This window comes from Thermothelomyces heterothallicus (genome assembly GCF_042370625.1).
Source record: "Thermothelomyces heterothallicus CBS 202.75 unplaced genomic scaffold P884_scaffold_3, whole genome shotgun sequence".
Taxonomy (NCBI): domain Eukaryota; kingdom Fungi; phylum Ascomycota; class Sordariomycetes; order Sordariales; family Chaetomiaceae; genus Thermothelomyces; species Thermothelomyces heterothallicus.
In genome coordinates, this window is record NW_027192564.1 from 1,097,175 (window position 1) to 1,122,237 (window position 25,063).

The 25,063-nt window shown below is 56.8% G+C and overlaps 10 protein-coding genes across 10 annotated transcripts; 4 read left to right on the plus strand and 6 right to left on the minus strand.

Annotated features, from left to right (window-relative positions):
* Positions 1-2,580: 2,580 nt before the first annotated feature.
* P884DRAFT_255657 (kinase-like domain-containing protein) lies at positions 2,581-5,143 on the minus strand. Its single transcript, XM_069441007.1, has one exon. The coding sequence runs from the start codon at positions 4,713-4,715 to the stop codon at positions 3,063-3,065; it is 1,653 nt and encodes a 550-aa protein (XP_069300670.1). The 5' UTR covers positions 4,716-5,143; the 3' UTR covers positions 2,581-3,062.
* A 1,106-nt stretch (positions 5,144-6,249) lies between these two features.
* P884DRAFT_217694 (WD40-repeat-containing domain protein) lies at positions 6,250-8,366 on the plus strand. Its single transcript, XM_069439358.1, has 3 exons — positions 6,250-6,375; positions 6,454-6,484; positions 6,542-8,366. Exons 1-3 carry the CDS (start codon positions 6,328-6,330, stop codon positions 8,059-8,061), a joined length of 1,599 nt encoding a protein of 532 aa, XP_069300671.1. The 5' UTR covers positions 6,250-6,327; the 3' UTR covers positions 8,062-8,366.
* Positions 8,367-8,667: 301 nt separating this feature from the next.
* Positions 8,668-10,980, plus strand: P884DRAFT_327424 (cyclin-like protein). The gene is made up of 2 exons (XM_069445539.1): positions 8,668-9,315; positions 9,417-10,980. Exons 1-2 carry the CDS (start codon positions 8,842-8,844, stop codon positions 10,488-10,490), a joined length of 1,548 nt encoding a protein of 515 aa, XP_069300672.1. The 5' UTR covers positions 8,668-8,841; the 3' UTR covers positions 10,491-10,980.
* Positions 10,981-11,029: 49 nt separating this feature from the next.
* Positions 11,030-12,221, minus strand: P884DRAFT_192240 (uncharacterized protein; the record flags this gene model as incomplete). The annotated part of the gene is made up of 3 exons (XM_069437659.1): positions 11,030-11,729; positions 11,785-12,109; positions 12,173-12,221. The coding sequence occupies 3 exons, from the start codon at positions 12,219-12,221 to the stop codon at positions 11,030-11,032; spliced, it is 1,074 nt and encodes a 357-aa protein (XP_069300673.1).
* Positions 12,222-12,879: 658 nt separating this feature from the next.
* Positions 12,880-14,886, plus strand: P884DRAFT_267247 (uncharacterized protein; the record flags this gene model as incomplete). Its single annotated transcript, XM_069442089.1, has 3 exons — positions 12,880-13,741; positions 13,791-14,581; positions 14,683-14,886. The coding sequence occupies 3 exons, from the start codon at positions 12,880-12,882 to the stop codon at positions 14,884-14,886; spliced, it is 1,857 nt and encodes a 618-aa protein (XP_069300674.1).
* Positions 14,887-15,152: 266 nt separating this feature from the next.
* Positions 15,153-15,912, minus strand: P884DRAFT_297169 (uncharacterized protein; the record flags this gene model as incomplete). The annotated part of the gene is made up of 3 exons (XM_069444488.1): positions 15,153-15,282; positions 15,408-15,704; positions 15,761-15,912. 3 exons carry the CDS (start codon positions 15,910-15,912, stop codon positions 15,153-15,155), a joined length of 579 nt encoding a protein of 192 aa, XP_069300675.1.
* Positions 15,913-17,157: 1,245 nt separating this feature from the next.
* On the plus strand, positions 17,158-18,436 carry P884DRAFT_327427 (uncharacterized protein). The gene is made up of 3 exons (XM_069445540.1): positions 17,158-17,669; positions 17,799-18,241; positions 18,308-18,436. Exons 1-3 carry the CDS (start codon positions 17,566-17,568, stop codon positions 18,385-18,387), a joined length of 627 nt encoding a protein of 208 aa, XP_069300676.1. The 5' UTR covers positions 17,158-17,565; the 3' UTR covers positions 18,388-18,436.
* Positions 18,437-18,502: 66 nt separating this feature from the next.
* Positions 18,503-20,003, minus strand: P884DRAFT_289881 (alpha-helical ferredoxin). The gene is made up of 3 exons (XM_069444027.1): positions 19,526-20,003; positions 19,268-19,419; positions 18,503-19,211 (listed from the first exon to the last, which is right to left on the minus strand). Exons 1-3 carry the CDS (start codon positions 19,893-19,895, stop codon positions 18,891-18,893), a joined length of 843 nt encoding a protein of 280 aa, XP_069300677.1. The 5' UTR covers positions 19,896-20,003; the 3' UTR covers positions 18,503-18,890.
* Positions 20,004-20,270: 267 nt separating this feature from the next.
* Positions 20,271-21,467, minus strand: P884DRAFT_327429 (uncharacterized protein). Its single transcript, XM_069445541.1, has 2 exons — positions 20,543-21,467; positions 20,271-20,487 (listed from the first exon to the last, which is right to left on the minus strand). The coding sequence occupies exons 1-2, from the start codon at positions 21,371-21,373 to the stop codon at positions 20,398-20,400; spliced, it is 921 nt and encodes a 306-aa protein (XP_069300678.1). The 5' UTR covers positions 21,374-21,467; the 3' UTR covers positions 20,271-20,397.
* Positions 21,468-21,872: 405 nt separating this feature from the next.
* P884DRAFT_267252 (uncharacterized protein) lies at positions 21,873-24,669 on the minus strand (the record flags this gene model as incomplete). Its single annotated transcript, XM_069442090.1, has 4 exons — positions 21,873-22,375; positions 22,441-24,381; positions 24,436-24,582; positions 24,645-24,669. 4 exons carry the CDS (start codon positions 24,667-24,669, stop codon positions 21,873-21,875), a joined length of 2,616 nt encoding a protein of 871 aa, XP_069300679.1.
* Positions 24,670-25,063: the final 394 nt, after the last annotated feature.

Sequence of the window (25,063 nt, forward strand, 5' to 3'; positions counted from 1 at the left end):
GGGGGGAGGTGTGTGTCAGCGTGGATTGCTGCTTCTGCACGAACGGAATGCGAGCCGCGCCGTTTCGGTCTTACAGCTCGCGGCGAGTCTCGGACTGGGTTGGGGAACACAACCGTTGGGTGGATGGAAATGCGCAGCATTCGCGATCAGCAACAGAGAAATTCAGAGAAATTGAGACATGCAGCGCCGTTTAGACTACGTTCGCGACCACAAGAGCCGGTGGTCGTGCGAAAAGTCGGGGCTAGTCGAATATCTGGGAGCACCAAGGTCGGTATATACCCTACGCTAACTACCGACTGCCGTCCTGCAATTCTGCGCACCAATGACGCTTGTTTCTTTTGCATTGGCGTTGACACATGGCATTTCTCAGCAGAACTTTGACACATCCACTACAGAACGTCCATGCATGAACATGGCCGGGGGAGTTCCGTCTGAGGTATTGGGGCGGATCTGGCATCCTCTCAGCCCCCCCCCCCCCCCCACCCGGATGATCAGACGGGTGCCTTGCCCTCTCAGCATAGGGCAAGGTTCGTCTGTCAATGATAATCACACTTGCGTCTTTGATGCATAAGACTTGGAAGGGTGCAGATAGTCTCAGATGCCTGGAAAAGATGCGGGCTGCCGTCAGCTTTTGGAGCTGCCCAAGCAAGAACACCGCCACAGCCCATGTCGGGTTCCAGTTGGCTTTGTCTGGGCCTCTTGGCGTGCTTGCCGCAGGTCGTTGGCTGCTGCAGAGAGTGAGCGGTGGAGCGAAACACGCAGGCCTCGTTTTCTGTGGCGGCCACCATGGCGAAGTCGCACAGGGCTTCCCAAGGCGATCGCTACCGAAGATGCTCGAGGAGACCGGTGTTCATCTGGGGCGATGCGGGTTTCTCAGTCCATAGTGTACAAGTTCAGATTCCCTGATGTGAGTGTGTCTCACAAGCGCGTACGGATTACACACACAACGATTGGCTCATTTTCACAAGACCCAAACCGTTGGTTAACGCAGACGGTCTAAAAGTCATTTCGTACTGATATCAACCTCAACTGGCCTGGTGCGGAAATTGGCTGGACTGTGCTACCTTGTTACACTCGAATTATATGTTTCGGCCCTGATGGCCGGCCTCGACGAAATTTCCAGACAGACCTCAAGAAATGTCTGACCGACATACGTAAAGATAGCAAGAATACGGACTGCCACTTTCGGTGTTGATGAGAGAGCTTCCAATCAACCCCCCTCCCCACAGGGGGTTTGAGGACGATCAGTTCTCGCCAATGCTTCCATGCAGTTACACTACAACAATCCAGTGCTAGTGTAATCCCTAGTGTAAGGAGCCAAGCCTCTCTTGTGGGGTGATGACAACGATACACGTGCTACAGTAAAGAACCTTATCTACAAACAAGAAGGGCTGGACCGCGGCTGCGTTGTGGAAGGTACGGAGTAGCTTACGGAGTAACTAGTGTATGTAGGTACCCGTCCCGGAGGAAGGAGCCGGCGGGGCGGGGGCGTGGTATGTACGGACTACATTCACATCCACACCACAGATCCAATCGTCTTTTCCACCGCAAAGCCGCAAATGGGCGGCCTCCCAGACGTCCCTGATCGTTCTTGCCCAGCCGCCAACCCCTCTCGGTACTCATTGAACCTCACTTTTTTTGAGGGGCGCATTTTCGAGGGTGCCTGCTCATTCTTAGCTTGATACCTGTCTCGAGAGCCCGGTTTGCATAATCCTCTTAAATTAAGTCTCAATGTTCGAACGTATCGCTACACTTTCAAGCATGGGCAATCCCAAGCAGTCATCCACCCATGCTCCTTCCGACTGCTTGTGACGCTCTGTACGAATTCCCAGCAGCACGATGGCAAAAGCACAGGCCCGAATGTTGGTACAGCGTATTAACTGACGAGCGTGTGATGCTTACGCGTCACCACTGCTGAGGCTGTAGAATCTTCATTCTGAGCCACCGATAGTGTAATCCGTCGAGAGCACTAGGGAGGGCGCATGTAAGGATGTAAGGGCCTACAATCTGGCGACTTGTTGTCAGCGAGATCAAAAGCCGACCAACAATGCCTCTCCGACTCTAAACAGCATAATTATCGCGGATCTCTTTGTCATACTCGCCTCTCTCCTGCACCGGAAGGTTTGTGGAGCCTTGTGCGGACAAATGGCCTCTCTCTCGTTTTCCCTCTCTCCCCGCCCCCCCCAAAAAAAAAAAAAAAAAAAAAAAACACGGGGGCAAAATAGACGGGTTACACAGCAAGCTCAGCACTTCAAGTCTCAGAACAGCTTCCCCTCTTCACCGTCTCAACCCCCTACCAAAGATGCCCAGAGGCTGACGGTTGATTCCCGACGGGATCACTTAATTAATTACCATGCTCAAGAAACCCTGTGCTGGCGGGATTGTCTCTGATGAAGAACCCAGATGTATGATCAGCGACAGCAAACGTAGGTGGGGGGCAGAACTTTCTGTCGCCAACAAACCGTTCTTGCAGGACGCGGGGTTTCAAGCTTTTGTTTCCTTGAAGCCTTCTAGGCACAGAGCGAGAGATGCTCCATTAACCTTATTGTGCCCAAGCTCCCCTAGGGCAGGAACCGTGGGGTGGCTGTGCTGTACGTCTGAGACATGCCTGCGGTAATCGAGCAGGTATATACCAAGTAAGTAACAAGATCTCCTCGTTGATAGGATCTTCGACCAGTTACGAGCGGGCCATCGCGAACGATTGGTAGGCTTTGTGATAAAGGAATCGCCGCCGTGTTTATACGGGCCGTGAAGCAAAAGTAGAAGCAAGAGGCTGCAACCATCATCAGCAATTCCGGGATACATCCATCTCGTTTCGTTCTCTCTCAAAGAACGCCCCTGCAAGATCACGATGCGGTCAGCACTGAAACTCGAGCGGCGAATTCCGCCGCCCTTCACTTTCCTCCGTCTAATCTCCTAGCGAAGCTCTAACTTGGAACAACCATCCAGACACCACGAGTCACAAGCTTCCAGCTCAGCTCAGCTCAGCGAGGTGTCACCTGCAGCATACCTGGAACGTCACGGTATGCCGCCTCTCTGATAGGCCGGCCGAGTGCCCAAGTCTAAGCCGGAACCCTGAACCCATGGCTCTCCAGCAGGCTGTGAGGTGCCACGAAGCTGAAGCCGCCAAACGGATCGTCCTTACCGGGCTCGTCCTCCGTGCCGCCATGGCGATCGCCGCTATCACAGCCGACATCACCCCAGAGATCGCCATCTCTCCCACCATTTGCGTCCGCGAACCGGCCCACGACCGGGCTCAAACTCATCTCGGTGAACTCGGGAGAAAAGTTTTCGGCTAGCTCCGGGTCTGTGATGACCGGCTGGATGGGCGGCTCCAGCTCGCGCGCGGCGAGCCGCTTCCAGTCGATCTTGCGGAAGAAGCGATGCTTCTTGATGGTGTCCAGATCCTTGGGCATGTTGGAGCCCAGCCGCTTGCTCGGATCCTTGCGCAGCAGGCGCGTGAGCAGGTCCTTGGCGTCGGGGCTCAGGAAGAAGGGCAGGGCCAGCTTCTGTCGCACGATGTTGTCCTGGATCTTGGCGTTGTTCGGTCCGCGGAAGGGTGGATGGCCCGTCATCAGGTCGAATCCCAGCGCCCCGAGCGACCACCAGTCGACTGCTCGGCCATACTTCTTACCCTGGATCACCTCGGGCGCCATGTACTCGACCGTGCCGAGCATCGAGTTGCACGCGTCGGCGTCGTCGACGGCGACCTTGGAAAGGCCGAAGTCGGTCAGGAGCAAGTGACCTTCGGCGTCGAGCAGGCAGTTCTCCGGCTTGAGGTCGCGGTAGATCACGCCCAGGTCGTTGTGCAGGTGCGTCAGCGCGAGGACCATCTCGGCCATGTAGAAGGCGGCTGTCTCCTCGGAGAACATGCGCTCGGTGCTCAGGTGGGTGAACAGCTCTCCGCCCTGGCCGTACTCGAGAATCAGGTAAAGCTTCTCCTGGTCCTGAAATGCGTAGTACAGCTTGACGACGAAGGGGTGCCGGTTGACGCTCTCGAGGATCTGGCGCTCCGTCTTTGTCTGCTCGATCAGCTTCTTGTGCACGACGAGCGACGCCTTCTTGAACTGCTTCTGGGCAAACAGCCGGCCCGTCGTGCGCTGCTTGACTAGCAGGACGGTTCCGTAGGCGCCCTTGCCCAGACACCGAAGTTGCTCAAAGTCGTCCGCCGTCATCTTACGACGGGGAGGAACGGCCCCCTCGGCGGCGCGACCATTGGCCTCGCTGGCGAAGTCGTTCTCCAAGTTGATCTCGTAGCGAGTGCTAGTCCTGCTGCTATGCGACGCCGTCTCGTCCCCGCTGCTCGCGATGCTTTCGGTGCGGCTCTTGTAACCGCTGTCTCGGCCGCTGCTGGTCGCCGTGGCATCCTTGTCGAAAGGGGAGCGGAGGCTCTCACTGCAAGTCAGGGAAGTGGTGCGCGACGACGCAGCCGTCGAATTGGCAGCACTGTTGCCTGCGATGTTCAGCGCATCAACCTCCATCCGCAGCCTGCTGATGCCACTCAAGCCGCCCTGGGGAACCTGCGGCAGGAGACCGGGGCTGCAGTTGGCGCTGACAACATCGTCGATGGCGTGGGGCTTCCTGACTTTCTTGGCACGACCCTTCTCGCCGGTCTGGGGAGTAGGGCAGTAGTCCGAGTCCTCGTCGCCGGATACCACGGGCGTTCCGTTGAAGCCGCGCACCGTATTGAGCGCGGGATCGGCCTTGGAATGCATCGCGATGCTCTTGTCTACTGGCTGCTCGATGGGGCAGCCCGTAAACAACAAAAGCACGAAAAACAGCTAATTGATCCAAAAAAAAATTAAAAAAAATGTTGAATCCAAAGGTCCAAAGGGAATCTTGCAATCTCAGGACCCGAGCCAGGACATGTACTTCTCGCCGGGCGGACAGGCTGACATTCAAGCCTTTCCGCGGCGTCGCCCTGCGTCGGCACGCTTCTCAGTGTTTTGGCTCAGTCCCTTGTGGCTCGGAATCACACGCATCTGGTGCTTGAAGAACGAAGCGGAATTGTCTCGCTCGGTCGTCTCGATCTGCATTGAGTGAGGTGTAGTTTCCCGGGGTGTCCTGCTTGGTGAACTATGTGTTCTGGTCACTTGGGGAAAGAGAGAAAGAGCAGAATGTGGCGGCGGGGCGTCTTTTTTTATTTAGAAGTGCTTCACATGTAGCCTGGCCTCGCCGTGTCTGGGCCAGCTCAAAATTAGTTAGCCAGGCATGGAAACCTAAAAAAGAATTGTAGGCATGTCATTGGCTATGCTCCCCCGGCTTTGACTGGGCACAGATCGATCTGAGCCCCAGTTGCCCTGTTTTTGGTGCCTGAACTCCCGTGTCCTAAACTCTGGGGCAGAACGGCGAGAGCTGGGGCTTCCCCCCAGTCAGTTCGTGTATGAACATTGTTACACTCCGTCGGGCACATGATGACGAGGGACGGTATGCTCCCGAATGTATGTACCTCGTGAAATTGTTCACGCACTAACCTCTTTGTGGCAATTCTAGGAAGCCGAAGTTGACTGAGGTCTGTCCATCGAAATTTTGGACAAGGCAACGAATTTTTGAAGGGCTGGAGTTTAGCTTTGCTCCACAGGAACGTGTCGTAGCCAGGCGGCCAATGACAGCCGCATACATGTAGTTATGCACGGAATACTTTGCACCCATAACTGGAACGTGGCGATCTATGAAGCAATCAGATTACACCATTTTGCAGCTGTTCAGGGTCTATAGACAGCCAACAAGCACGATTCACTCGCTATTTGGCTTCCTGTTACGTGAATGTAGATAGTGACTCAACCATGCCTTCTAATGTTGGTCAGCCATCCTCCAACCTTAAAGTAGTCAGACTGTGGTCTCTATACCGCTCGTTTAATAATAACACGCGACAAGCCGTTACCGTGAAAGAAAATAGTAGAATCTCTTACCTGTCTCTAATGAACACCATTATAGAGAAGCTTCCATCCGAAGTATAAGAAAAAAAATAGGGAAGAGGGCAAGCAAACAGCCAAATTAAAAGAAAGGAAAGGAAAAATGGCTCCTCTACCGAGTTTGATGACACTTTTATTGATGCAACTTTAGTTGAAGGTGAGCATAGAGGTGCGTTTTTATTTACCAAGGTACCCATGTATGTGTAATCCGTATAACGTTAGGTACCTAGGTAGTCACCTTCGGCACCTCCGTAAAGTTACGGGTTAGGGTTAAAGGTTTGCTTCAACCAAGACTTCAGAGTAAGCCTCACCACCACCTAAACGCTTCCCAACGCGCTTCATCAAGATTCGGGAAAGTAGCTCTGCCCAGCGCAAGGTACCGAAGAGCGACTCCAGCACCGTAATCGCAACCATGATGCACCCATCACGCAAAGCTTATGTAGAAGATGCCGAGCCCGAGGCAAGTGCTCCCGAAAAGACCGCAATAGATCCTCAATTCACGGCAAAGCCAATAGCTAACGCGTGCCGCTACGCCCAGAACCAAGGCGGCGTCGATCTGGACGCTATCCGTATGTTGAGGCAGATGTGAGAGCACAATTAATCTTGTACGCTGACATGCAGCGCAGCAATCGACCGTGACTATAATATCCCCAGTGCCAGCGCTGGCATTGCTCCCGAGAAGGCATCCGCTCTTCTCTCACAGTTCGAAAGGCGAAGGCTAGCAGCAACCATTGCTGTCCCGACAGACGATGCGCGAGTACGAGCGAAACTCCGGGAATTGGGCCATCCCATCACGCTCTTCGGCGAGGGTCCTGCGGATAGGCGAGACAGGTTACGAGAGCTTCTTACCGAACAAGTGCAGGCGCAACAAGCCAGCGCCCAGGAGAAGGCCGACGTGGAGATGCAGGATGCCGAGAAGGAGGAGGAGGAGGAGGAGGCTGAAGAACAAGAAGAGGAGTTTTACTCAAGGGGAACGGACGAGCTCTTACAGGCACGAATAGACATCGCCCAGTTCTCTATACCGCGAGCGAAACGCCGCATTGAATTTCAGAAAAGGGAAGCGACCATTCCGCTGCGCACGCACGCCAAGTTTCGGAAAGGAATCAAGGACCGGCTTCAGAGCTTCGAGCTTCAGGGCAGTCAGACGGCAGGAGACCGTCACGTCTCCATGACCAGGATCTCGCCGAACGGGAAGATGGTGGCGACGGGGAATTGGGGCGGCCAGGTCAAGCTGCTCGACATCCCAACACTAGAACACAAGCGAACACTCAGAGGCCATACGAACAAGATCAGCGGTATCTCTTGGATGCCCGGCGCTACGTTGCCCGAACGAAACGTCTCGGAAGAGACGGTCAACCTAGCATCGGGCGGTGCGGAGGGACAGATTCACCTATGGTCACTCTCGCAAGATACTCCCCTTGCGACGCTCTCCGGCCACTCGCAGCGGGTATGTCGCGTCGAGTTCCACCCGTCCGGGAAGTACTTGGCATCCGCGTCCGAGGACACCTCGTGGAGGTTATGGGATGTCGCGACTTCCACGGAGCTTCTTCTCCAGGAGGGCCACTCGCGCGGAGTGTACGCGGTCAGCTTCAACACGGACGGGTCCCTGCTGGCCAGCGCTGGCCTGGACAGTATCGGGCGCGTCTGGGACTTGCGCTCGGGCCGGACGGTCATGATCCTCGACGGCGGCACCGACGGCCACATCAAGCCCATCTATGGCCTCGACTGGGGCTCGGACGGCCACCGGGTGCTGTCAGCATCCGCCGACGGGTGGATCAAGTGCTGGGATGTCCGGAAGGTGCAGCAGCTGGGGGGCATCGGCGCGCACACCAGCGCCGTGGCCGACGTCAGGTGGTTCAAGGGTCTCGACGATCCGGTCGAGGGCACTCCGCCGGGCCAGGACGAGAAGGGCGCGCAGCTTCCCAAGAAGTCGGGCACGTTTTTCGTCTCGGCAGGATTCGACCACAAGGTGAATGTGTTCTCGGCGGATGATTGGGCTCTGGTCCAGCCACTCACGGGCCATACGGGCCCTGTGGCTAGTGTCGACGTAAGCAGGGACGGGAGATGGATTGTCAGCGGCGGCCATGATCGGACGGTCAAGCTCTGGGGGAGGAATGATTCGGCAGGCATGTTTGGCGATGACTAGACTAATGAAGTGAGCCCTCAACGAGGGAATTCGTCCAAGCCCGTACATGGTTCCTCAGAGAATGTCCTGGAGGTGCTGTTTCGTCTGGTGTTTGCGGCTGCAATTTATGCGTACATACATGTGTTTGTATCGCCATCTTTGGAGGCGCCGGAGCAGCACCTCATGAAACGAATAATTTGGGAAGAAGAAGAAGAAGAAGAAGAAGAAGAAAAAGAAGAAGAAAAATAGGCGCTGCGATGGCCCATGTCGTTCAGTCGTCAAGGCAAGCCAGATAGATCAGCAGTATATATCCTTGTTCTAGCTCCAAAAAGGATGAAGAAAGGCATTTCTGATGTGTTTCCAAATTACTCCAGATGCCTGACATCAGTACCGCGGCAGAGGTCCCCAGCTGTGTGTGTTGCCATACAATGTACGGACGGATAATCCGTACATTTACACTTAGAATCGGCATTCTTGCAGGGCCCCTGTGTGCTAACTATTGAGACAGTGCAGGAGTCCCCTGAACGGGAATGCCGCGTGCACGGGCTGTTGCCCCACATCCCCCGATTGAAGTGTAACCGCGATAAAGTCGTGATAGCGAACTCGCAGCAACCCGTGATCCTTCGAACAACTGAAAGCGCCTGGACATGCTTTTCTGAATCTCGACAACTCAGGTTCGAGGTTACCCCAGGCGTACGGCACCGTCAATGGGATTTGTTTAACCGCGCTTTCCCTGATAAAGGACGAGGGATTCGCCAACGCCAACAACCTCTTACCCGCGACGCCCGCGATCACAGGATCATGTCGAGCATCGACAGATACAGGCCCCTCAGAGAGGGTTACCAGCCTCCATCACTACCCCCGAAGCCAGTGCCCCCCGCAATCGACCGTCTATCGAAGTCCCCGTCAAGAAGACGCGACATTCCCCCTGCAGTTCCATCGCCGCCGACGCATTCGTCGAGGACGTCGCCGCCCCGGCCACAGTCGCGCAGGAGCGCGCCGTCGCCCGCGCGGTCGAGCCCACCCCGAACGTCGCAGTCGAGGCCGAACCAGTGGTTCTTTACCGCGGACGAGGTGGCCAGCTCGCCAAGCATCATCGATGGCTTGCCGCTGGCGGAGGAACGACTTCGGAGAGCGAAGGGCGTCAATTTCATCTACCAGGCCGGGATCCTCCTAGAGCTGCCGCAACTCACATTATGGGTCGCCGGTGTGTTCTTTCACCGCTTCTACATGCGATACAGTATGGTAGAGGAGAGGGGAGGCATACATCATTACGTATGGATTCCTTTTTTTTTTTCTTTCTTCCTTTCTTTCTCCTTGTGATTCAGAAAGACAAAGCGGGAGCTCTCATGAGACGCTAACGCGCGAGTCTCCAGAACATCGCGGCGACCGCGCTCTTCCTCGCCAACAAGACCGAAGAAAACTGCCGCAAGACAAAGGACCTCATCATCGCAGTAGCCAAGGTCGCGCAGAAGAACACCAAACTCGTCATCGACGAGCAGAGCAAAGAATACTGGAAGTGGCGTGACAGCATCCTGGCATACGAGGAGTTGATGCTCGAGGCGCTGACCTTTGACCTGCTGGTGGACAACCCGTACGTGCGGCTGCACGAGTACATGGGCCAGCTGAACCTGCTGCGCAACATGAGGTTGCGCGACTCGGTCTGGGCCTTTTGCAACGACGCCTGCCTGACGGTGCTCCCGCTGCTGCTCAACGCGCGCGACATCGCAATCGCCGCCATCTTCTTCGCCACGGCCGTCACGCGAGAGAAGATCGACGACGTCAACGGCGAGCCGTGGTGGAAGTATCTCAGGGGCAGCGAGACGCACACGGTCAACGCGGTCAACCTCATGATCGAGTTCTACAAGGAGAACCCGCTGCGCAAGCAGGACTCCAAGGTCCCCGGCTCGCCCAAGTTCGACCTCGAGAGCACCCGCCGCCGCGGCGAGCTCAGCCTCAGCCAGATGGACCTCGACTCGAGCCAGTACAACACCCCGACGCCCGCGGGCACCGACCGCGGCGGGACGCAGAGCCCGCGGCCGGGCGGGGCGCGGCCCAACGGCAGGACGGGAGGAGAGAGCGGCGATGGTAAGGAGGTCGCGATCAAGAAGGAGGACCTGTCGGACTCGTCGGCCGCGAGGATCGGCGCCGAGGGCGGCGCCGCCGCCGGCACGGAGCCCGCGTCGCAGGCGGGCGACAGGGGCGACTCGGACGCTGCGCTCAAGGCGGCCGCCAACGACCTGTCGACGCACAGGAGGGAGTCTGCCAGCTCGCTCAACGGGAGCGCCCCCATTAGTGAAGGGGGCCTCGTCTCGCCTCGGATCAAGAGGCGGAGCGAGGATCCTCCAGGGTGGGAGGAGAGGGAGGCGAAGCGGCCGAAGCTGGAGGAGGAGGAGGAGAAGGAGGAGGATGATGATGACGTCGACGAAGGGGAGATTAAGGGTTCTTAAATCGTCTGTCTTCTTTTCGTTGTTCAACGAGCGGCCCTTGCGGTTCGATTTGGTCCAACCGAGAGTGTCGCCTTTCTCAGTCTCTCCATTTCATCAGTTCATGGTATCATGCTTGGGGTGCGGGTTTATCTCGGGGCGTCAGTGGTCAGTAAAGGGAATTGCCGGCGGGGAGGGGCATGGCTGGGCGGCATATGCTGATTCATGGTTTCTTTCTCGACTCTTGACTCCTTTCTTCGCCTTTCCTTGTGGGGACGGCTCTTCTTCTTCTTCTAGGGGTGAGGGGAAACTTCGGCGAGCAACTCGCTTTGTACATTTAACTTCCGATCGCGTTTTTAAGAGGGATCCGGTCCGCATCCATATGCGGGCTGTATCCGATGGTTAGGGGTAGGGGTGGCGGGCGAGTATCCCGGATGCCTCTGATGGCTGGTGTCATCTCTCTCTCATGCTACCTCCTCAATCTGCGAAAGCACCATAATGATTCTGTATACGCCATTCCACACACACTGTTCCTTTTCCGAACTCCCAACAATTCAAACAAACTATGAAAGCCCTACCTGCTCTCCTCTCTTCTTCAGTCCCCTCACCGTATCCAGGTAGTCAATCAGGTCCAGCATGTTCCCGCACGCCAACATGGCCGCCCGTTCCTGCTTGGTCAGCAGCGAGGCCTTGTTGGGGCCCATGCCGGGGCCGCACATCTCGCTCAGGTGGTGCAGCACCAGCTTGTGAGGGAGGGGCGCCCGCGCCACGTTGGAGAGGAACGTCTCGACGGCCTCCCACGGGCAGGCTTCGTAGCCTGCGTATAGGGCCGGGTTGGCAAGGAGGGCGCGCGCGGACATGAGGCCGGCGAGCTTGGGGATGTGGTAGGTGGCTGGCGATGGTCGGCGGTCGCTTGGGTTTGGCGAATCCTCGGTTAGTGTTTCTGCTGCTGCTGCTGCTGCTGATATTGTCGCTGTTGTCGTTGTCGTCGTCGAATGTGACTTGGTATTGGAGATGGACTGGGTAAAGGTTGGAGCGGAGGCGAGGAGAGGGGATGTGAATGGGAGGGCATTGAGAGCGAAGACATCGCCCGACAGGAGGATGGGCACGCGGTTGCCGAAGGTGGAAGTCAGGACCTCGAGAGCTTCGAGGTTGATTGGTATGCTGGAAGGGGTCGAGCGCGTACGCGGGTGGATGGTTAGCCAGTCGATATGACGGTCCTGATCAGGGCCCAGGACGGTGGTGATGAAGTCCATCGTTTTGCTGTTTTGAGATGTGAGTCTAGGGTGTCACATCCTTGGGCTCTTAGTGACTGTACCGCAGGTCTTTGTGTACTCTTATTTTGACGCTCACGCTTCGCCCTTTGGGGTTGTTGATATCCTTTTCCTTCCCGACACCCCACCCGTCTCGGCGAAGGTATTCCCTGGTTTCTACGACCATGTCCCTGACCAGTTCCCGTTTCTCCATCAGGGCGGCACCTAGGGTCTCAGCACATGCCCAGGACTGGGGACAGCCGCAGTTCAAATCTACCCCGTTACTAAACGGTGCCACGAGCGTAGATGCCCTCGCGAGTTCTTGTGGCGAGTTTGCGCCAAACTGTACTATCGTTGGAGGCTGAGGGCCGTTGGTGGATATAGTAAAGTCTAGTGAATGAAGGGGGTCAGGATCGGGGGGGTTCGAGCCTTCAAGGAATGGTGCGGACTAACCGCTGTCTCTCGCAAAGTGATTCCTGTTGAATTCCTTAGCCACAATCATGGGCGTCCAGCACAGATCCGTCCCGTATGCGAAGGCGGTTTGGCGAAAGGCAAGCTGTTGGCCACATGTTAAAACCACGCTCGCTGGAAATAAGGGATCAAGATAGGAGCAACTTGCCTTGCTGTAACGCACCATGGGCGCTGACGTGTACAGAAACCTCTTTTCATGTTTGGCAATGTCGAATAGCTTTAAAGGACTAGACGGTTTATTGTCAGAACTCTGAGGGGGGGAAATAATTCAACGACGACGACAGGAGGAGGCTTGGAAACGGGACGAGAGGGCTAGTCTTACTGGATGAGATCCACGTCGGAAAGCTCAGCCATATTCGTGACACTGAAGATGGCTACCCAAATCTACAAGAAATACCCAAGTTGATTGCGATCGCTTTCTATTCTAGGTAAGTATGAATGGGGTCGGTTGAAATTGCTTTATGGTTGAGGCAAGCACGGCACTGAAACCCAAGCGCTCGATGAGGGTTGGGGTCCCCTAAACAGAAAGTGTGGGGGGAATTCACAGTCCTTGGTTGGCTGAAATTCCCTCTTGCCTTGGATATAAGAGCTCACTACCCGATTTCGGTCCTTGACTCAACGTCAAGGTCGACGACGCCGTTCACACGTCAACAAAATCTGTACATGTGGCTGGAGGGTCGCGAGAAGATATGACAGACTCCAGGAATCCCGTCATTGGCTTGCTGGGCGGTGGCCAGCTCGGGCGCATGCTCTGCGAGGCGGCCAATCCGCTCGGCATCGACATCGCCATTCTCGACGAAGACAAGTCGCCCGCCAAGCAGGCGCACGACACCAGCCGCCATGTCACCGGCTCCTTCAAGGACCCCGCCCGCATTCGGGAGCTCGCGGCACAATCCGACTTTTTGTCGGTCGAGATCGAGCACGTCGAGACTGAGGTGCTCGAGGACATCGAGAAGAACGGCGTCGAGGTGAAGCAGGCCGATGGGTCCACCAAGACTCACAAGCCCCCCGTCCACCCGTCATGGAGGACCATCCGTCTCATACAGGACAAGTACCTCCAGAAGGAGCACTTCCGCACCAGCGACAAGGCCATCCCTATTGCCGACCAGGTCGCGATCGAGTCCGGGCCGGCCGCGTCCTCCTCACTCAAGGCGGCCGCCGCCAAGTTCGGCTTTCCTTTCATGCTCAAGGCACGGAAGGGCAGCTACGACGGGCGGGGCAACTTCAAGATCAGCAGCGAGGCCGACTTCGACGCCGCCGTCAAGGCGCTTGGCGGCCTGAGCCTGTATGCTGAGAAATGGGCTCCCTTTGTTAAGGAGCTGGCCGTCATGGTTATCAGAACGGAGGACCACAACGGCAGGCTCAAGAGCTGTGTCGCTTATCCCGCTGTTGAAACAATCCACGAGGACAGCATCTGCACCAAGGTTTTCATGCCGCCGAGGAACGTCTCGGAGATGGTGTGTGAGGCCGCCAGGAAGCTGGCTACCGAGGTGGTTAGCACCCTATGGGGCCGGGGCGTATTTGCCGTAGAGATGTTTCTCCTCGAGGACGGTAAGAGCGTTACGTTTTCCCAGCGAAGCTTTATTATTGACGGTTGCAGGCTCCCTGATGGTCAACGAGGTCGCCCCTCGGCCTCACAACTCCGGTCACTACACCATCGAGGCGGTTCCGCAAATGTCGCAGTACAAGGCGCAACTCCATGCCGTCCTCGACTTGCCTGTTCCCCAAAAGCTAACCCCCAGGGTTTCCTCCTCCATCATGCTCAACATCCTCGGTGGTGCCACCCCTTCCGCTCACCTCAAGCTGGTCGAGCTGGCTCGGCACACTGTTGACGATGACATGGACGTCTATCTGCACCTCTACAACAAGGCTTCCAAACCCGGCCGCAAGATCGGCCACATCACGCTAACCAGCGCCTCCCCGATCCACGAGCTAGAAGCCAAGGCCAAGCCCCTCATCGAACTCGTCGATCAGATCCGCATCGATCGCATCAACGCTTCCGCCGAGACGCTCCGGCCAAAGCAGGAAGCCCCCGCCAATTCCTCTTCCTCGCCTGCCCCTGCGACAGAGCAAAAGAAGCCCCTCGTCCTCATCACGATGGGCTCCGACTCGGACCTGCCGGTGCTCAAGGCCGGGCTGGACATCCTGCGCGAGTTCGGCGTGCCCTACGCGCTGGACATCACGTCGGCGCACCGTACCCCGCGGTACATGATGCGCGTGGCCGACGAGGCGGCCGGGCGGGGCATCAAGGTGATCATCGCCGCGGCCGGAGGCGCCGCCCACCTGCCGGGCATGCTGTCGTCCGAGACGCCGCTGCCCGTAATCGGCGTGCCCGTCAAGGCGACACACTTGGACGGGATTGACAGCCTGTTGAGCATCGTGCAGATGCCGGTGAGTTCTCTCCTTTTCTTCTCTTCCTTGCTTCTGACCTCATGCATGGGTGGTGCCGGTGACCTTTTTTTTTTTTTTTTTGCTAACCACAAGCACCACAGAGGGGCGTGCCGACTGCTACGGTGGGCATCAACAACTCAACGAACGCGGCGTTGCTGGCGATCCGGATCTTGGGCTCCTTTATGCCCGAGTACCAGGACAAGATGAAGAAGTACCAGGGCGAGATGGAGGAGCAGGTCATTGTGAAGGGGAACAAATTACGGGAAGTCGGGGACATCGAGTACCTCGCTGCTAAGGGCAAATGAGTGATATATAGCTGTGGATAAGATACGGAGAAACATCGACGACATCCTGTTATGAGGAAGCGGAGAAGAACAAAAAAAAAAAGGGGAACGGTGGGTGGTTCTAGATAACTCCCAAAACGTTTCGATCTTTGCAGCGACAAGGAAAGAGCGCTACTGCTGTGCGATCCGGACTCACGGATGCAGAGAGGCTTGATATCTCCCCTTCACCCCTTCACAAGGACACACGGCGTTCGGTCTTTCTCTCCCCCCTCTCTCTCACACTCATATTAGGGGTGCGGCACCGTCAAGATTGGCAGCGTCGTAACACTGGTGATCACAGTCGGGGTCTGCTTGGTGGTGGTGGTCGGGCACGGCGGAGGCGTAAAGGTGGGCCACGGCTTGCAGTCGGGAAAGCATCTGGTAGGCAGCCCGTCAGCATGCACTGTTCATCGTTCTCGGCGGGACGAAGCAGCATGGAGGTAAGGCTGTGTGGGAGAAGGGGTTGGGATGGGGAAGGGGGTGGTGGCGCCCTTCTGACATACCCTCCGTACATCATGCCGCATTCGTTGATGCCGTCCCAGCAGACCGTGACGTCGGTGCTGCAGGTGCTGGAAGGCCTGGTGGTGCTGGTAGTGAATTTGGTCGGGGTTGGGGTGACTGGGGGCTTGACGGTCTTTGTGACGGTATGTCCATTGGTTGTGGTTGCCTTGGTAGTCGTGGGTTTGGGCTCGAGGGTGGTCACCTTGGTAGTGACCCTGGTGGTGGGCGACGGGGACTCCTCCGTGCCCGGGCAAGGCGGCGCAACGGGCTTAGCTGAGGCGTCACAGACATTGTAGCATCTGCCGCTGTGTTAGGAGCCGCGTTTTCCGTCCAGGATCGTCACCCAATGTCATACCCGCCCCATCTGATTCCGCATGCGTTGGCGCCGTCGACGCAAATGGTATACGGGACGCAATCCCCATCAGCGTTGACCACGGGGGCAGCCGAGGCCAGTCTTCCAACCAGGAGGAGAGAGGATAGAAGGGGTGAGAGTGTTGCGTAACGCATGTTGGGCGAGTGGTACGAGTCAACACGGACTTTGATGACTGACGAGATCCCGAAAAAGGAAGGTGAGATGGAAAATAGTCGATCAACACATACAAGAGCGAGGTGATAGCGGCCGGTTATAGATACTTATAAAACACCTTCACAGCCTTCGGAGCTCCCTACGAAGGGATGTCCTGACGGCCACGAAATACGATTGGACCCTTTCCGGACCTGCTGCTGAGCCCGCCAGGCATCCCGCGACCTATTAATGTGATACGGTTGAGCGGCCGACTCCTATAATGCTCCATACGGGTTCGCCACCCAAAAACTAGACACAGCATTGCTCCTCGGATCCAACTCGTGGGTAGTGTTGCGATGGAAGCCAAGCCGGGTGCTTAATGGGAACCTAGCAGAAAAGGGTAAGGAGGAAGAGGGCTCCGCTAGAAGCTCACCCTACACAGCTGCAGGTATGTACATACGTTGGAGGAAAGGTAGGGTTGCGGGGGAGGAATAGGCTGAGGTACACCAATCCCGTCCTTGCGCACTTGACATGCGTTGGCGTGCCTGCACCGGAGGACCTAGACTTCGTTCCGTATTGTACTTCCGCAGGCTCTGTTCAGATATGGGCAGATACGAACTTCTGCCGAGGCCAATAAATGCTGGTGTGCATTGAAGGGTCTTCCTTCCAGAATCTCGACCGGCGTTGTTTGTTAATTTCTACAGTTGCGGCTCAACATCTAGCTGGGCTTTCGAGTTAGGTTGTAGATGAGCCTCGCGGTTGACAGCGGCTTCCTTCGGAGAGGCCTCGAGTTATTAACTGCATCACCGCTATTGTTTATTATTATTTTCCTCGGATACCGAAGGGCCCCCGCGAATGGAAGAGTAGGGCCATCCACATGAGGGGTGGTCTGATACTATTCGGAAGATTGATGACGAGAGACCGGGCAGAACACCACGGTTCTGAGCGTTTCTAGGAGGCAAGAGCCGGAGGGAACCTGGTTCATGAGGGGAAGGAAACACAGACTCCGCCATGCAGGGACATCCACTACCGGGGTCGGCAAGAATCAGTCGCCTGTCCGTCAAGGTGTCGTGGCACTCCGTCGATTTCGGCCCCCGATTTTGACGGGAGCGAAGTAAATGGAAGGATGCGATGCTAGAACCTTCAACCGGGTGTCTGGGCGGGGATTGACAAGTGAATGCTAAAAATAACTGCTTCTCGGATATATGGTTAATCAATTGCATACCATTTATGGTTTCTTAATATCTGGAGCGGAAGAATCCATCAGGACAAGACGATATTTGCCTGTTTTGCCCAGGCTCGGTCGTGGAGATGGCAACGCGTGTTGGTGCTCAACGCTAGGATATCCGGCGTGATGTGGTCTCATCATCGATGAAGGAAGGCGTAGAGAAGACAAGGGAAGAATCCGTCAAATTCGGAAGGCGCCAATTCCATAAACGTGGCGGCGGGGGGAAAGAACAAAGAGATAAAAAAGATGATTGCTCTTTCATCCTGCGCGCTGAAAGCGACCTGGCGTTGTTGATCATTGCCTGCGATCCCTCGACGACTGAGATATTTCGCAAACGTGTCTCGACTCTGTTTTTGAATGCGACAGGATATATTGCCTGGAAAAAACCACGTTCAAGATCTCTCAGCCAACACGACACAAGATCAACATGAGACTCCAAGCCCTGACTCTGTATCTCCTCGCTGCCGCCGGCCTCGCAACTCCCATCCGCAGTGCGGCCAGCGAGGAGCTCTACACTCTGCGTCTCTCCTCGTAAGATCACATTCCCCCCCCCCCCCAAAAAAAAAAAAAAAAAAAAATCCTTTCATTCCACTCCCGGTTGCTCAGACGTGAACCCGCCCGGCGCCAAAACAACACCGGCTGACTTCAACACTCGGGCAGAGCAGACAAGTCTCTTGATGGCCGGTACCTCACCACGATCCCGGACTCGGGCAACGCAAATACCACCGCCCTCGTCGTCTACACCTCGGCCTCGAAGCCCGGCGACGCGTTCATCAAGTTCCACCCCGTCATCAACCCGTCCACCAAGCTGGCGGAGCTTCGCACCCCTTCGTCGTCGTCGAACGTCGCCCTCGCCGTGGTCGGCACCAACGGCCTGTTCGACTTTGCTAGCGTGGCCGACCCCGACGACACCGCGGACGACCTACCCGAGGGCACGACGGTGGACTGGACCTCATTCCGCCTGCACCAGGAGGAAGACATCGGGACGGTCGAGTATGAGGGCGATGATGATGCAGTGGCCAAGGGAAACTGGTTTGCTTTCCCTATCAGAGTAAGCGAGGCGACTAAGGAGGGGGAGGCATGGGGTGTCAAATGGAAGGATGGTGAGTATCCCCCTGTCGTTCCATGTCAGTTCAGATAGAAGATGATTGCTGACGTGGTGATCTTAGGAAGTGCGTGGACGACGACGGACTACTTGCCGGTGAAGGTCGTGTACGAGCCCGTGTACGTGACCGCAAAGGATGAGTAGTAGTGTGCTTTGGTGATCAGCTCATAGGTTTGTGAGAGTGTCGCAACCCGGGGGGGGGGGGGGGGGGGGGCCCGGGGGGGGGGGGGGGGGGGGGGAGCAGCCTCGAATAAATAACGCTTCGCTTGCTGCAAATGTGGGAAAGGATGAGAAAAGTCATATGCTTCTTAACTGCTTTGATATGGCTTGTTAGTTATCTGCCGCAATCGTTCTCTCGGTTCATGATGCTAGTCGGGTTGTTCCATTCGTTGACTTGCGCCAGTGCTGAGTTCTAATAACTCGACATCGGAGGCGGGGCCATGAAAGTCCTAAAAGCATCCTATTGCTGGTATTGTGACAAAGTAAACTCCGACCATGCAGGAGACCAGGGTAAGTTTACATAGCTAACCGAGTCCGATGATTCGAACTCGAAACACCACCACCACCATCACTACCCAATCTGTTCCCAACCATGCCACTCTTCGTCACCGGTGCAGAGCTCGTCTATTTTAACTCATGCCGCCGCTTTAGAAAGCCATCTCCTTCTTGATCTGGGCAATCGCCAGGCCGGGGTTGAGGCCCTTGGGGCATGTCCGGGTGCAGTTGAGAATGGTGTGGCAGCGGTACAGGCTCATCGAGTTGTTGAGGGCCTCCTTGCGCTCGGCCTTCCTCTCGTCACGGGAATCGGCCAGCCAGCGGTACGACTGGAGCAGGATGGCGGGGCCCAGGTACTCCTCCGAGTTCCACCAGTACGAGGGGCACGAGGTCGAGCAGCACGCGCACAGGATGCACTCGTAGAGGCCGTCGAGCTTCTTGCGGTCCTCCTTGGATTGCCTGTACTCCTTGCCCTGCGTTGTATGTCAGCCCGGCCGTCCTGGCGTCGGCGAATTACCGGGCAACTTACGTCTGGTGAGGGCGTGTCCCTCTGCAGGTACGGCTTGATCGACTTGTACTGCTTGTAGAACTGGGTGAGGTCGGGCACCAGATCCTTGACGACGTAGGTGTGCGGAAGCGGGTAGATCTTCATGTCGGAGCTGTCCTCGCGGGGGATGCGGCCTGCCAAATCTCTTGTCAGCGACCTCGTTCCCTTCGCTCGCCCACTTCCCCTACGGGTCTCCCGTCCTCTCTCTCTCTCTCCCTCTCTCCCCTGGCCCACACATACACAGGCATGCGAGAGTGTTGGTGCCGTTGATGTTCATGGCGCAGCTGCCGCAGATGCCCTCACGGCAGCTCCGGCGGAAGGTCAGGGTCGGGTCGAGCTCGTTCTTGATGCGGATCAGGGCGTCGAGGACCATGGGCCCGGTCTTGTTCAGATCGAGGGTGTAGCTCTGCATCCTGGGCTTCTCGGTAGGCGTGTCGGGGTTCCAGCGGTAGATCTGGAAGGTCTTGAGCCTGGGCTTCTCGCCCGAGGCCGTGGCGTCGGAGACTTGGGCCATGCCGCGCACGGCGGCAGGCACCGCGGCAGTCGCGCGCAGGGCCGGCCTGGACGCGGCGCCGAGGAGCATAGAGGTGGTTGAGCGGAGAGCTGCCATTGTCGCGGCACGGGGGACACGGGCGATTGATGCGGTTGCGCTGCACTGGCGGCGTCGAACGTTGCTCGTGGGCAGGAATGCACGGTTCAGAAAAGGCCTCGGTATTCCGGGACGGCGAGCACAGGCGTGAAAGTGGCGGCAGCGAATTGATTCGGTTGGCCGGCTCCTCGGCAAATCCGTCCAATCACGGATGAAGTGATTGCAATTGGCTCCTTGCTCACCCGATTTGCTCAAGGCATGCTCCACCAAATATTAACGTCATAGGCCGGAACCTAACCACGCTTCTAATATTTCTTGGCCTCGAGGCTTAGGGTTGGTAGTGAATATACTTTAGTAGGCAAATCCGTACTTTACTCTATACGGAGGAGTCAAGCTCGCATAAGCAGCCATCTCAAGACTCGAGAACTCGTGTTAGGCATGTTAAGATCCCATTATTACACGCGCAGAGTTTCTACGACCATTAGTCAACGCCTATCCCTTCCTCCTAGTACAGCTTCCCGAATTAGTCGCGCCACTTCTCCTCAACAGGATCGTACCCCAGCACATCCGGCTCGATGTTGAGACTCTTGAGCATCATAGCCATCGTAAACTCCTGTCAAGATCAGCCGCCTGTTCGCCTCTTCTCACACAACCCAAATTTGACTTACCGACTCGGCATCTTCCTCCTCCTCCTCCTCGTCCCTTGTCTTCTCCTCCTCCACCGCCACCACCTCCTCCCCTTCGAAGACGCTATTCCCCTGCTCACCAACAGTGTCCCCCTCCCTCCCCCCCCTACTCTCCCCTTCCATAGCGGCCCAAGAGGAGCCATGCTGCCACTGCCTCGTCGCCCCCCAGGCCTTCACCCCGCCCATCCCCTCCACCCGCTCTCTGATCAAGCCGAACAGCTCTTCCGCCGCCTGCCGGCTCGTGCTCTTCCACCGCGCCGTCATGGCGCGCAGCTCGGCGTCGACGGGCTCGCCGGGCCCGCTCTTGGTGGCCGATGCCTCCTCGATGTGCCGCGCTTGCCGGGCGAGGTCGAGGCGGGACTGGGTGCTGCGGAGGAGGTTGGCGAGGTCCGCTTGGGCGAGATGCAGCTGGTGGAGGAGGTCGCCCTGCTCGGCTGGGTTCCCGCCCGCGGCGGTTCCGGGTCTGAGCTCGGTGGTGCCCCGGCCGGGGTTGCAGGATTGTCTTGATGTTGGGCTTGCAGGCGCCTTCGGACCTGCGGCGCTGGGAGCGCGATTCTGGACGCTGGAGAGAGGAGTCGCAGCGGAAGAGCGGTAGCCTCGGGCCGGTGCTGGGGTGGTCGGCGCCTGGGCGTTGACCTTCGTAGAAGAAGACCCACGATTGACGCTCGGTGAGTCCTGCTGGCTTTCGGAGCCCGGTGGATTACCATCTCTTCGGCTTATCAATGGCGACCTGAACGGTTTGCGGAGAGTGGCATTCGCCTCTTCAATCCGCCGTCGCTTGGCGGCCGGGGCGCCAGGGGTTTGGAATGTCATCTTGAAGGATGGAAACCTGGTGCATCTTGGGGCTATATCACATCCTCTCTTTTCGTGTTTCTTAGGCGATGGAAATGGAGTTGTTGTGAACAGAGCCTGGGCAACTGTGAAAGTTGAGTTGTAAGGTAATGATCCACGAATTGGAGAGCCAAGCTCCACTAAAACACTCACCCACGTATATTGTTAATGCCAGGCTGAGGAAGCCGCAACTCTACACGTAATGTACCAGAACAAAAGAATTATTCCCAAGTCCCCGGTCATCACGATGAGATTCACACCATACCCTTCTTGGGCATTGAACAAGTTACCACATGAATGTACAGAGTGGAATGGACGTTCATCCCGCCCATCTTGGCGCACAGTGCAACTGATAAGGGCTGGCTTGGATCAAAGAGAATTTCGAACGCTAATCGGGTCTAATTGCACCAATCCATATACTAATGCGCCGCTGCTTCATGCCATGGTATTCTCGACTATGTAGACATGTTAAAACCTTTCATCAATGCCCAACCACTCCAGCAGCCCACTGCCCAAAGTCCGGGTCTCCAGGCCGCGGGAAGAATCCCCTCTCCTGCTGCGGCGGCTGTTGTTGGTTTCCAACCCCCGCTCCTCCCTGATGTTGCTGCTGTGGCTGTTGTTGTTGTTGTTGTTGTTGTTGTTGTTGTTGCTGCTGCTGTTGCTGTTGCTGCTGTGGCTGTTGTTGTTGTTGTTGTTGTTGTTGTTGCTGCTGCTGCTGTTGCTGTTGCTGCTGCCTTCTCGCCTCCTCCTCCTGACGCCTGACTGCCTGCTGCCGCTGCTGGCGGTACATAATGAGGAAGACCAACGCGGCAGCCAGGCCAAGGATCGCGACACTCTCCATGACACCGTCATCAATATCCAGGGGATCGCCGCCGGGCATCTCGTCTTCGTACTGCTCATCGTACAAGTCGTCATAGTATCGAGCGTCATCGTCCTGCAGGAAGTTGTTGATCCAATCGCTGAGCGACCATTCCTTTCTCGGTGCTGTATAGGGCGGCCATTGTTAGAGTAAAGGCTCAGATGGAAGCTCAGTTATGCGGAAGGCTTACTCGGCTCATCTTGGATCGAATTTATCCTGCCATGCGTGAGGGTATTCCAGGCGCTCTTCGCCCGCAGTTTTAGCAGACTGAGCGCGACAGGGAGGTAGGCCTCCTCGTTAGTCGCGAGTGCGGCGTCGTAGTATCGCTTCGCAAGATGATAGTCCTGGTCCAAGCCGACGCCGTGCTCATGCATCCATCCGAGGTTGTACAGCGCCTGCGCGCTCTGGTGATATTCGGATGCACTGGTGTAGCACTGGACAGCTTTGTCCACGTCGGGTTCGGCCCCAATGCCGTACAGGTAGTAGTCGCCCATCTTGACCAGCGCATCGATATTGCCCTGCCGGGACGAGCGCGTCCATTGGATCAAGGCGAGGGTAGGGTCCTGAAGTAGCGGGGATGTTGGATGACGAGACAGCAGTCGGGCGAGGGGCAGCCGGGATTTGTCAGGATCGAGGATGTGAGCGACGTTGTTTTGGGCCTTCTCATATCCCTGCTCGGCCGCTCCAAGATACTCGAGGAGCGCCAGCTCTATATTGCCGCTTTCATACGCCAGGTTCGCTTCCGCCCAGGAAGAGACGAGAGGCTCGGCCCTTTCGGCTACATTCTTGTAGTAGGCCACGGCTCCGTTGCACGATCTGTCGTGAGTCAATCCGATGTTGTTTGCCTCCGCAAGGTGGTAATAAGCCTCGATGTTGGCCCACCGTGCGGCGAGCTCAAAGTAATGGTTCGCTGTTGCCACATCTTCGTTGCTGCCGTGGTCGAGGTAAAGGTATCCAAGCTGCACTTGGGCGGCAGCATAATCTTGGTTGGCGGCTGTCTTGAGGTAGTCGATAGCCCGGGAGGGGTCTGCCTTGACCCCATAACCATTCAGATACAGCAGCCCTAGGCCATACTGAGACTGAGCGTCCTTGAGGCTGTCTCCGCGCTCGAACCAGAACTTGGCGCGGTTGAAGTCTTGCTCAACGCCCTCTCCGCGCAAATACATGCGGCCGATGAACCCCGCCGCCTTCCCAGCCGTCCTGTCCAGGCCGGTTTTTGGATTGTCCACAGGCCGGTTCTTACGCCAGTACTTCTGTGCGACGTCCAAGAAATACTTCCGAGCCAATGCCACGTTCTTGTTGAGTCCCCTCTGTCCCTCGTAGTAGATCCGCCCGAGGTTGAAGGACGCCTTGAAGTCGCCCTTCTGAGACATGAGGTCTAGATACTCGATGATGTCTTCGATAGAGGCATAGGCATCGGAGTTGGGGTGCGCCTTGAGGGCATTCCCCCCGGCACTCGCAACGCTGGCTCCCTCCCCGTAGGCGCCGCCATTGTCATCGGCGATCCTGTGGGACTCCGCGATCCAGGCTCTGCCACCCGGAGGGCCTGAACGGTACCACGCGATAGCCTTGTCCGCCACCCGCTTGTAGTATTTGACAGCCAGCTCGCAGTTCTTGGGCGTCCCAATCCCAGCGTGGTGCCGATGCGCTACCGTCATCTCGGCCCTGGTATGTCCCTTGTTTGCGGCAAAAGTGTAGTATAGCAGGGCTCGTGCCTGATCGCGCTCAACGGCTCCTCCAATCCCAGTCGAGTACATCAGACCCATCATGTATAAAGCGGAGCTGTTTCCATTGAGCAATGCTAGCTTGTGATAGTAATCGAAGGCTGCCGGGAAGTTCTTCGGGTGTGAAAAGTTGCCGTAGAAGTTCATCTCGGCAAGGATGTAGAGCGCATCGCTATTATTTTTGCGGGCAGATTCCTCGAGGAGATTGGTTGCTTGCTGAAGTTTCCCGCTGAGCACATGTCTGGACGAGGATTCCGGGGTTGGGGCGCTGAGGCGGAAGGTCGGGACGGCCTTGAGGGCCAAGTGCAACAACGTGCCGAAGATGCCATGCTGCTTCCGTGCCCGGTGGTGGAGCGGCTGGTACAGCTTATGTAGTTCGGCGAGGGCTGCATCGACGAGGTCGGAGCCTGCTGATTGTGTTAGCGATGCCCGAGAAGCTTCGGTCCACGAAGCAGCCGTACCAGGCTCCCGCGTCGTTTGTCCCCGGCTCTGTTCGGCTATTTCAGGACGAAATGAGTCGCCATCGGTTTTCTCAGCTGCGTCGCCACCGAGGACATGCTGGTCGGCCTGCGCATCGGCAAAGGTGAATGCGATGGCCTGCAAAAGCACTGTGGAGGGGGGTGTTAGTGGAATGCGCCGACGCAGGGCACCTCAGTTGCAGTTGGCTTACGGGACAACCAGATAAGCCCCTTCATGGTTGCTGGTTTCGAGAAAAAAAAGTTGCAACCCGCAGCGTTCATTCCATGGCCAAGGCGATATCTTCGGGTGAAGCGCGTAGGAGAGTAAGCGATGTTGGGGGGCTCACGCGGCCTGCAGAAGGGTCCTCCGGAAATCTTACAAGCTGTCCAGAACAGAGCTCCCCACTGACGCGATGATGCATGTAACTAGTTTGTTCGAGGTTACGTTACCTAAGCTGCTTCCAGGGACCATGCGGCGCAGGCTGAGAATTGGCAGGACGGGCAGGGGGGAGAGGCCACGGTTGGGACCAACTGGCGCCCGGCTGGCGACCTGCACAGTAGTCCTTTCCTATGGACTTCTCTGACTGCCCAACTTCGTCCCTCAAGGCTCGTCCTCAACTTCTCCGAAAAG

What these genes read in the sequence shown, in the direction of transcription:
- P884DRAFT_327427 (XM_069445540.1), top strand. Translation starts at nt 17,566, where the DNA reads ATGAGACTCCAAGCCCTGACTCTGTATCTCCTCGCTGCCGCCGGCCTC. An exon ending in TACACTCTGCGTCTCTCCTC is followed by an intron (nt 17,670 to 17,798) that starts GTAAGATCACAT and finishes ACACTCGGGCAG; the next exon opens with AGCAGACAAGTCTCTTGATG. An exon ending in GGGTGTCAAATGGAAGGATG is followed by an intron (nt 18,242 to 18,307) that starts GTGAGTATCCCC and finishes TGGTGATCTTAG; the next exon opens with GAAGTGCGTGGACGACGACG.
- P884DRAFT_255657 (XM_069441007.1), bottom strand. Translation starts at nt 4,715, where the DNA reads ATGCATTCCAAGGCCGATCCCGCGCTCAATACGGTGCGCGGCTTCAAC.
- P884DRAFT_327429 (XM_069445541.1), bottom strand. Translation starts at nt 21,373, where the DNA reads ATGACATTCCAAACCCCTGGCGCCCCGGCCGCCAAGCGACGGCGGATT. An exon ending in AGGAGGAAGATGCCGAGTCG is followed by an intron (nt 20,488 to 20,542) that starts GTAAGTCAAATT and finishes TGATCTTGACAG; the next exon opens with GAGTTTACGATGGCTATGAT.
- P884DRAFT_217694 (XM_069439358.1), top strand. Translation starts at nt 6,328, where the DNA reads ATGATGCACCCATCACGCAAAGCTTATGTAGAAGATGCCGAGCCCGAG. An exon ending in TAGAAGATGCCGAGCCCGAG is followed by an intron (nt 6,376 to 6,453) that starts GCAAGTGCTCCC and finishes CGCTACGCCCAG; the next exon opens with AACCAAGGCGGCGTCGATCT. An exon ending in CGTCGATCTGGACGCTATCC is followed by an intron (nt 6,485 to 6,541) that starts GTATGTTGAGGC and finishes CATGCAGCGCAG; the next exon opens with CAATCGACCGTGACTATAAT.
- P884DRAFT_289881 (XM_069444027.1), bottom strand. Translation starts at nt 19,895, where the DNA reads ATGGCAGCTCTCCGCTCAACCACCTCTATGCTCCTCGGCGCCGCGTCC. An exon ending in CAACACTCTCGCATGCCTGT is followed by an intron (nt 19,420 to 19,525) that starts GTATGTGTGGGC and finishes GAGATTTGGCAG; the next exon opens with GCCGCATCCCCCGCGAGGAC. An exon ending in GGGACACGCCCTCACCAGAC is followed by an intron (nt 19,212 to 19,267) that starts GTAAGTTGCCCG and finishes CATACAACGCAG; the next exon opens with GGCAAGGAGTACAGGCAATC.
- P884DRAFT_327424 (XM_069445539.1), top strand. Translation starts at nt 8,842, where the DNA reads ATGTCGAGCATCGACAGATACAGGCCCCTCAGAGAGGGTTACCAGCCT. An exon ending in GGGGAGGCATACATCATTAC is followed by an intron (nt 9,316 to 9,416) that starts GTATGGATTCCT and finishes GCGAGTCTCCAG; the next exon opens with AACATCGCGGCGACCGCGCT.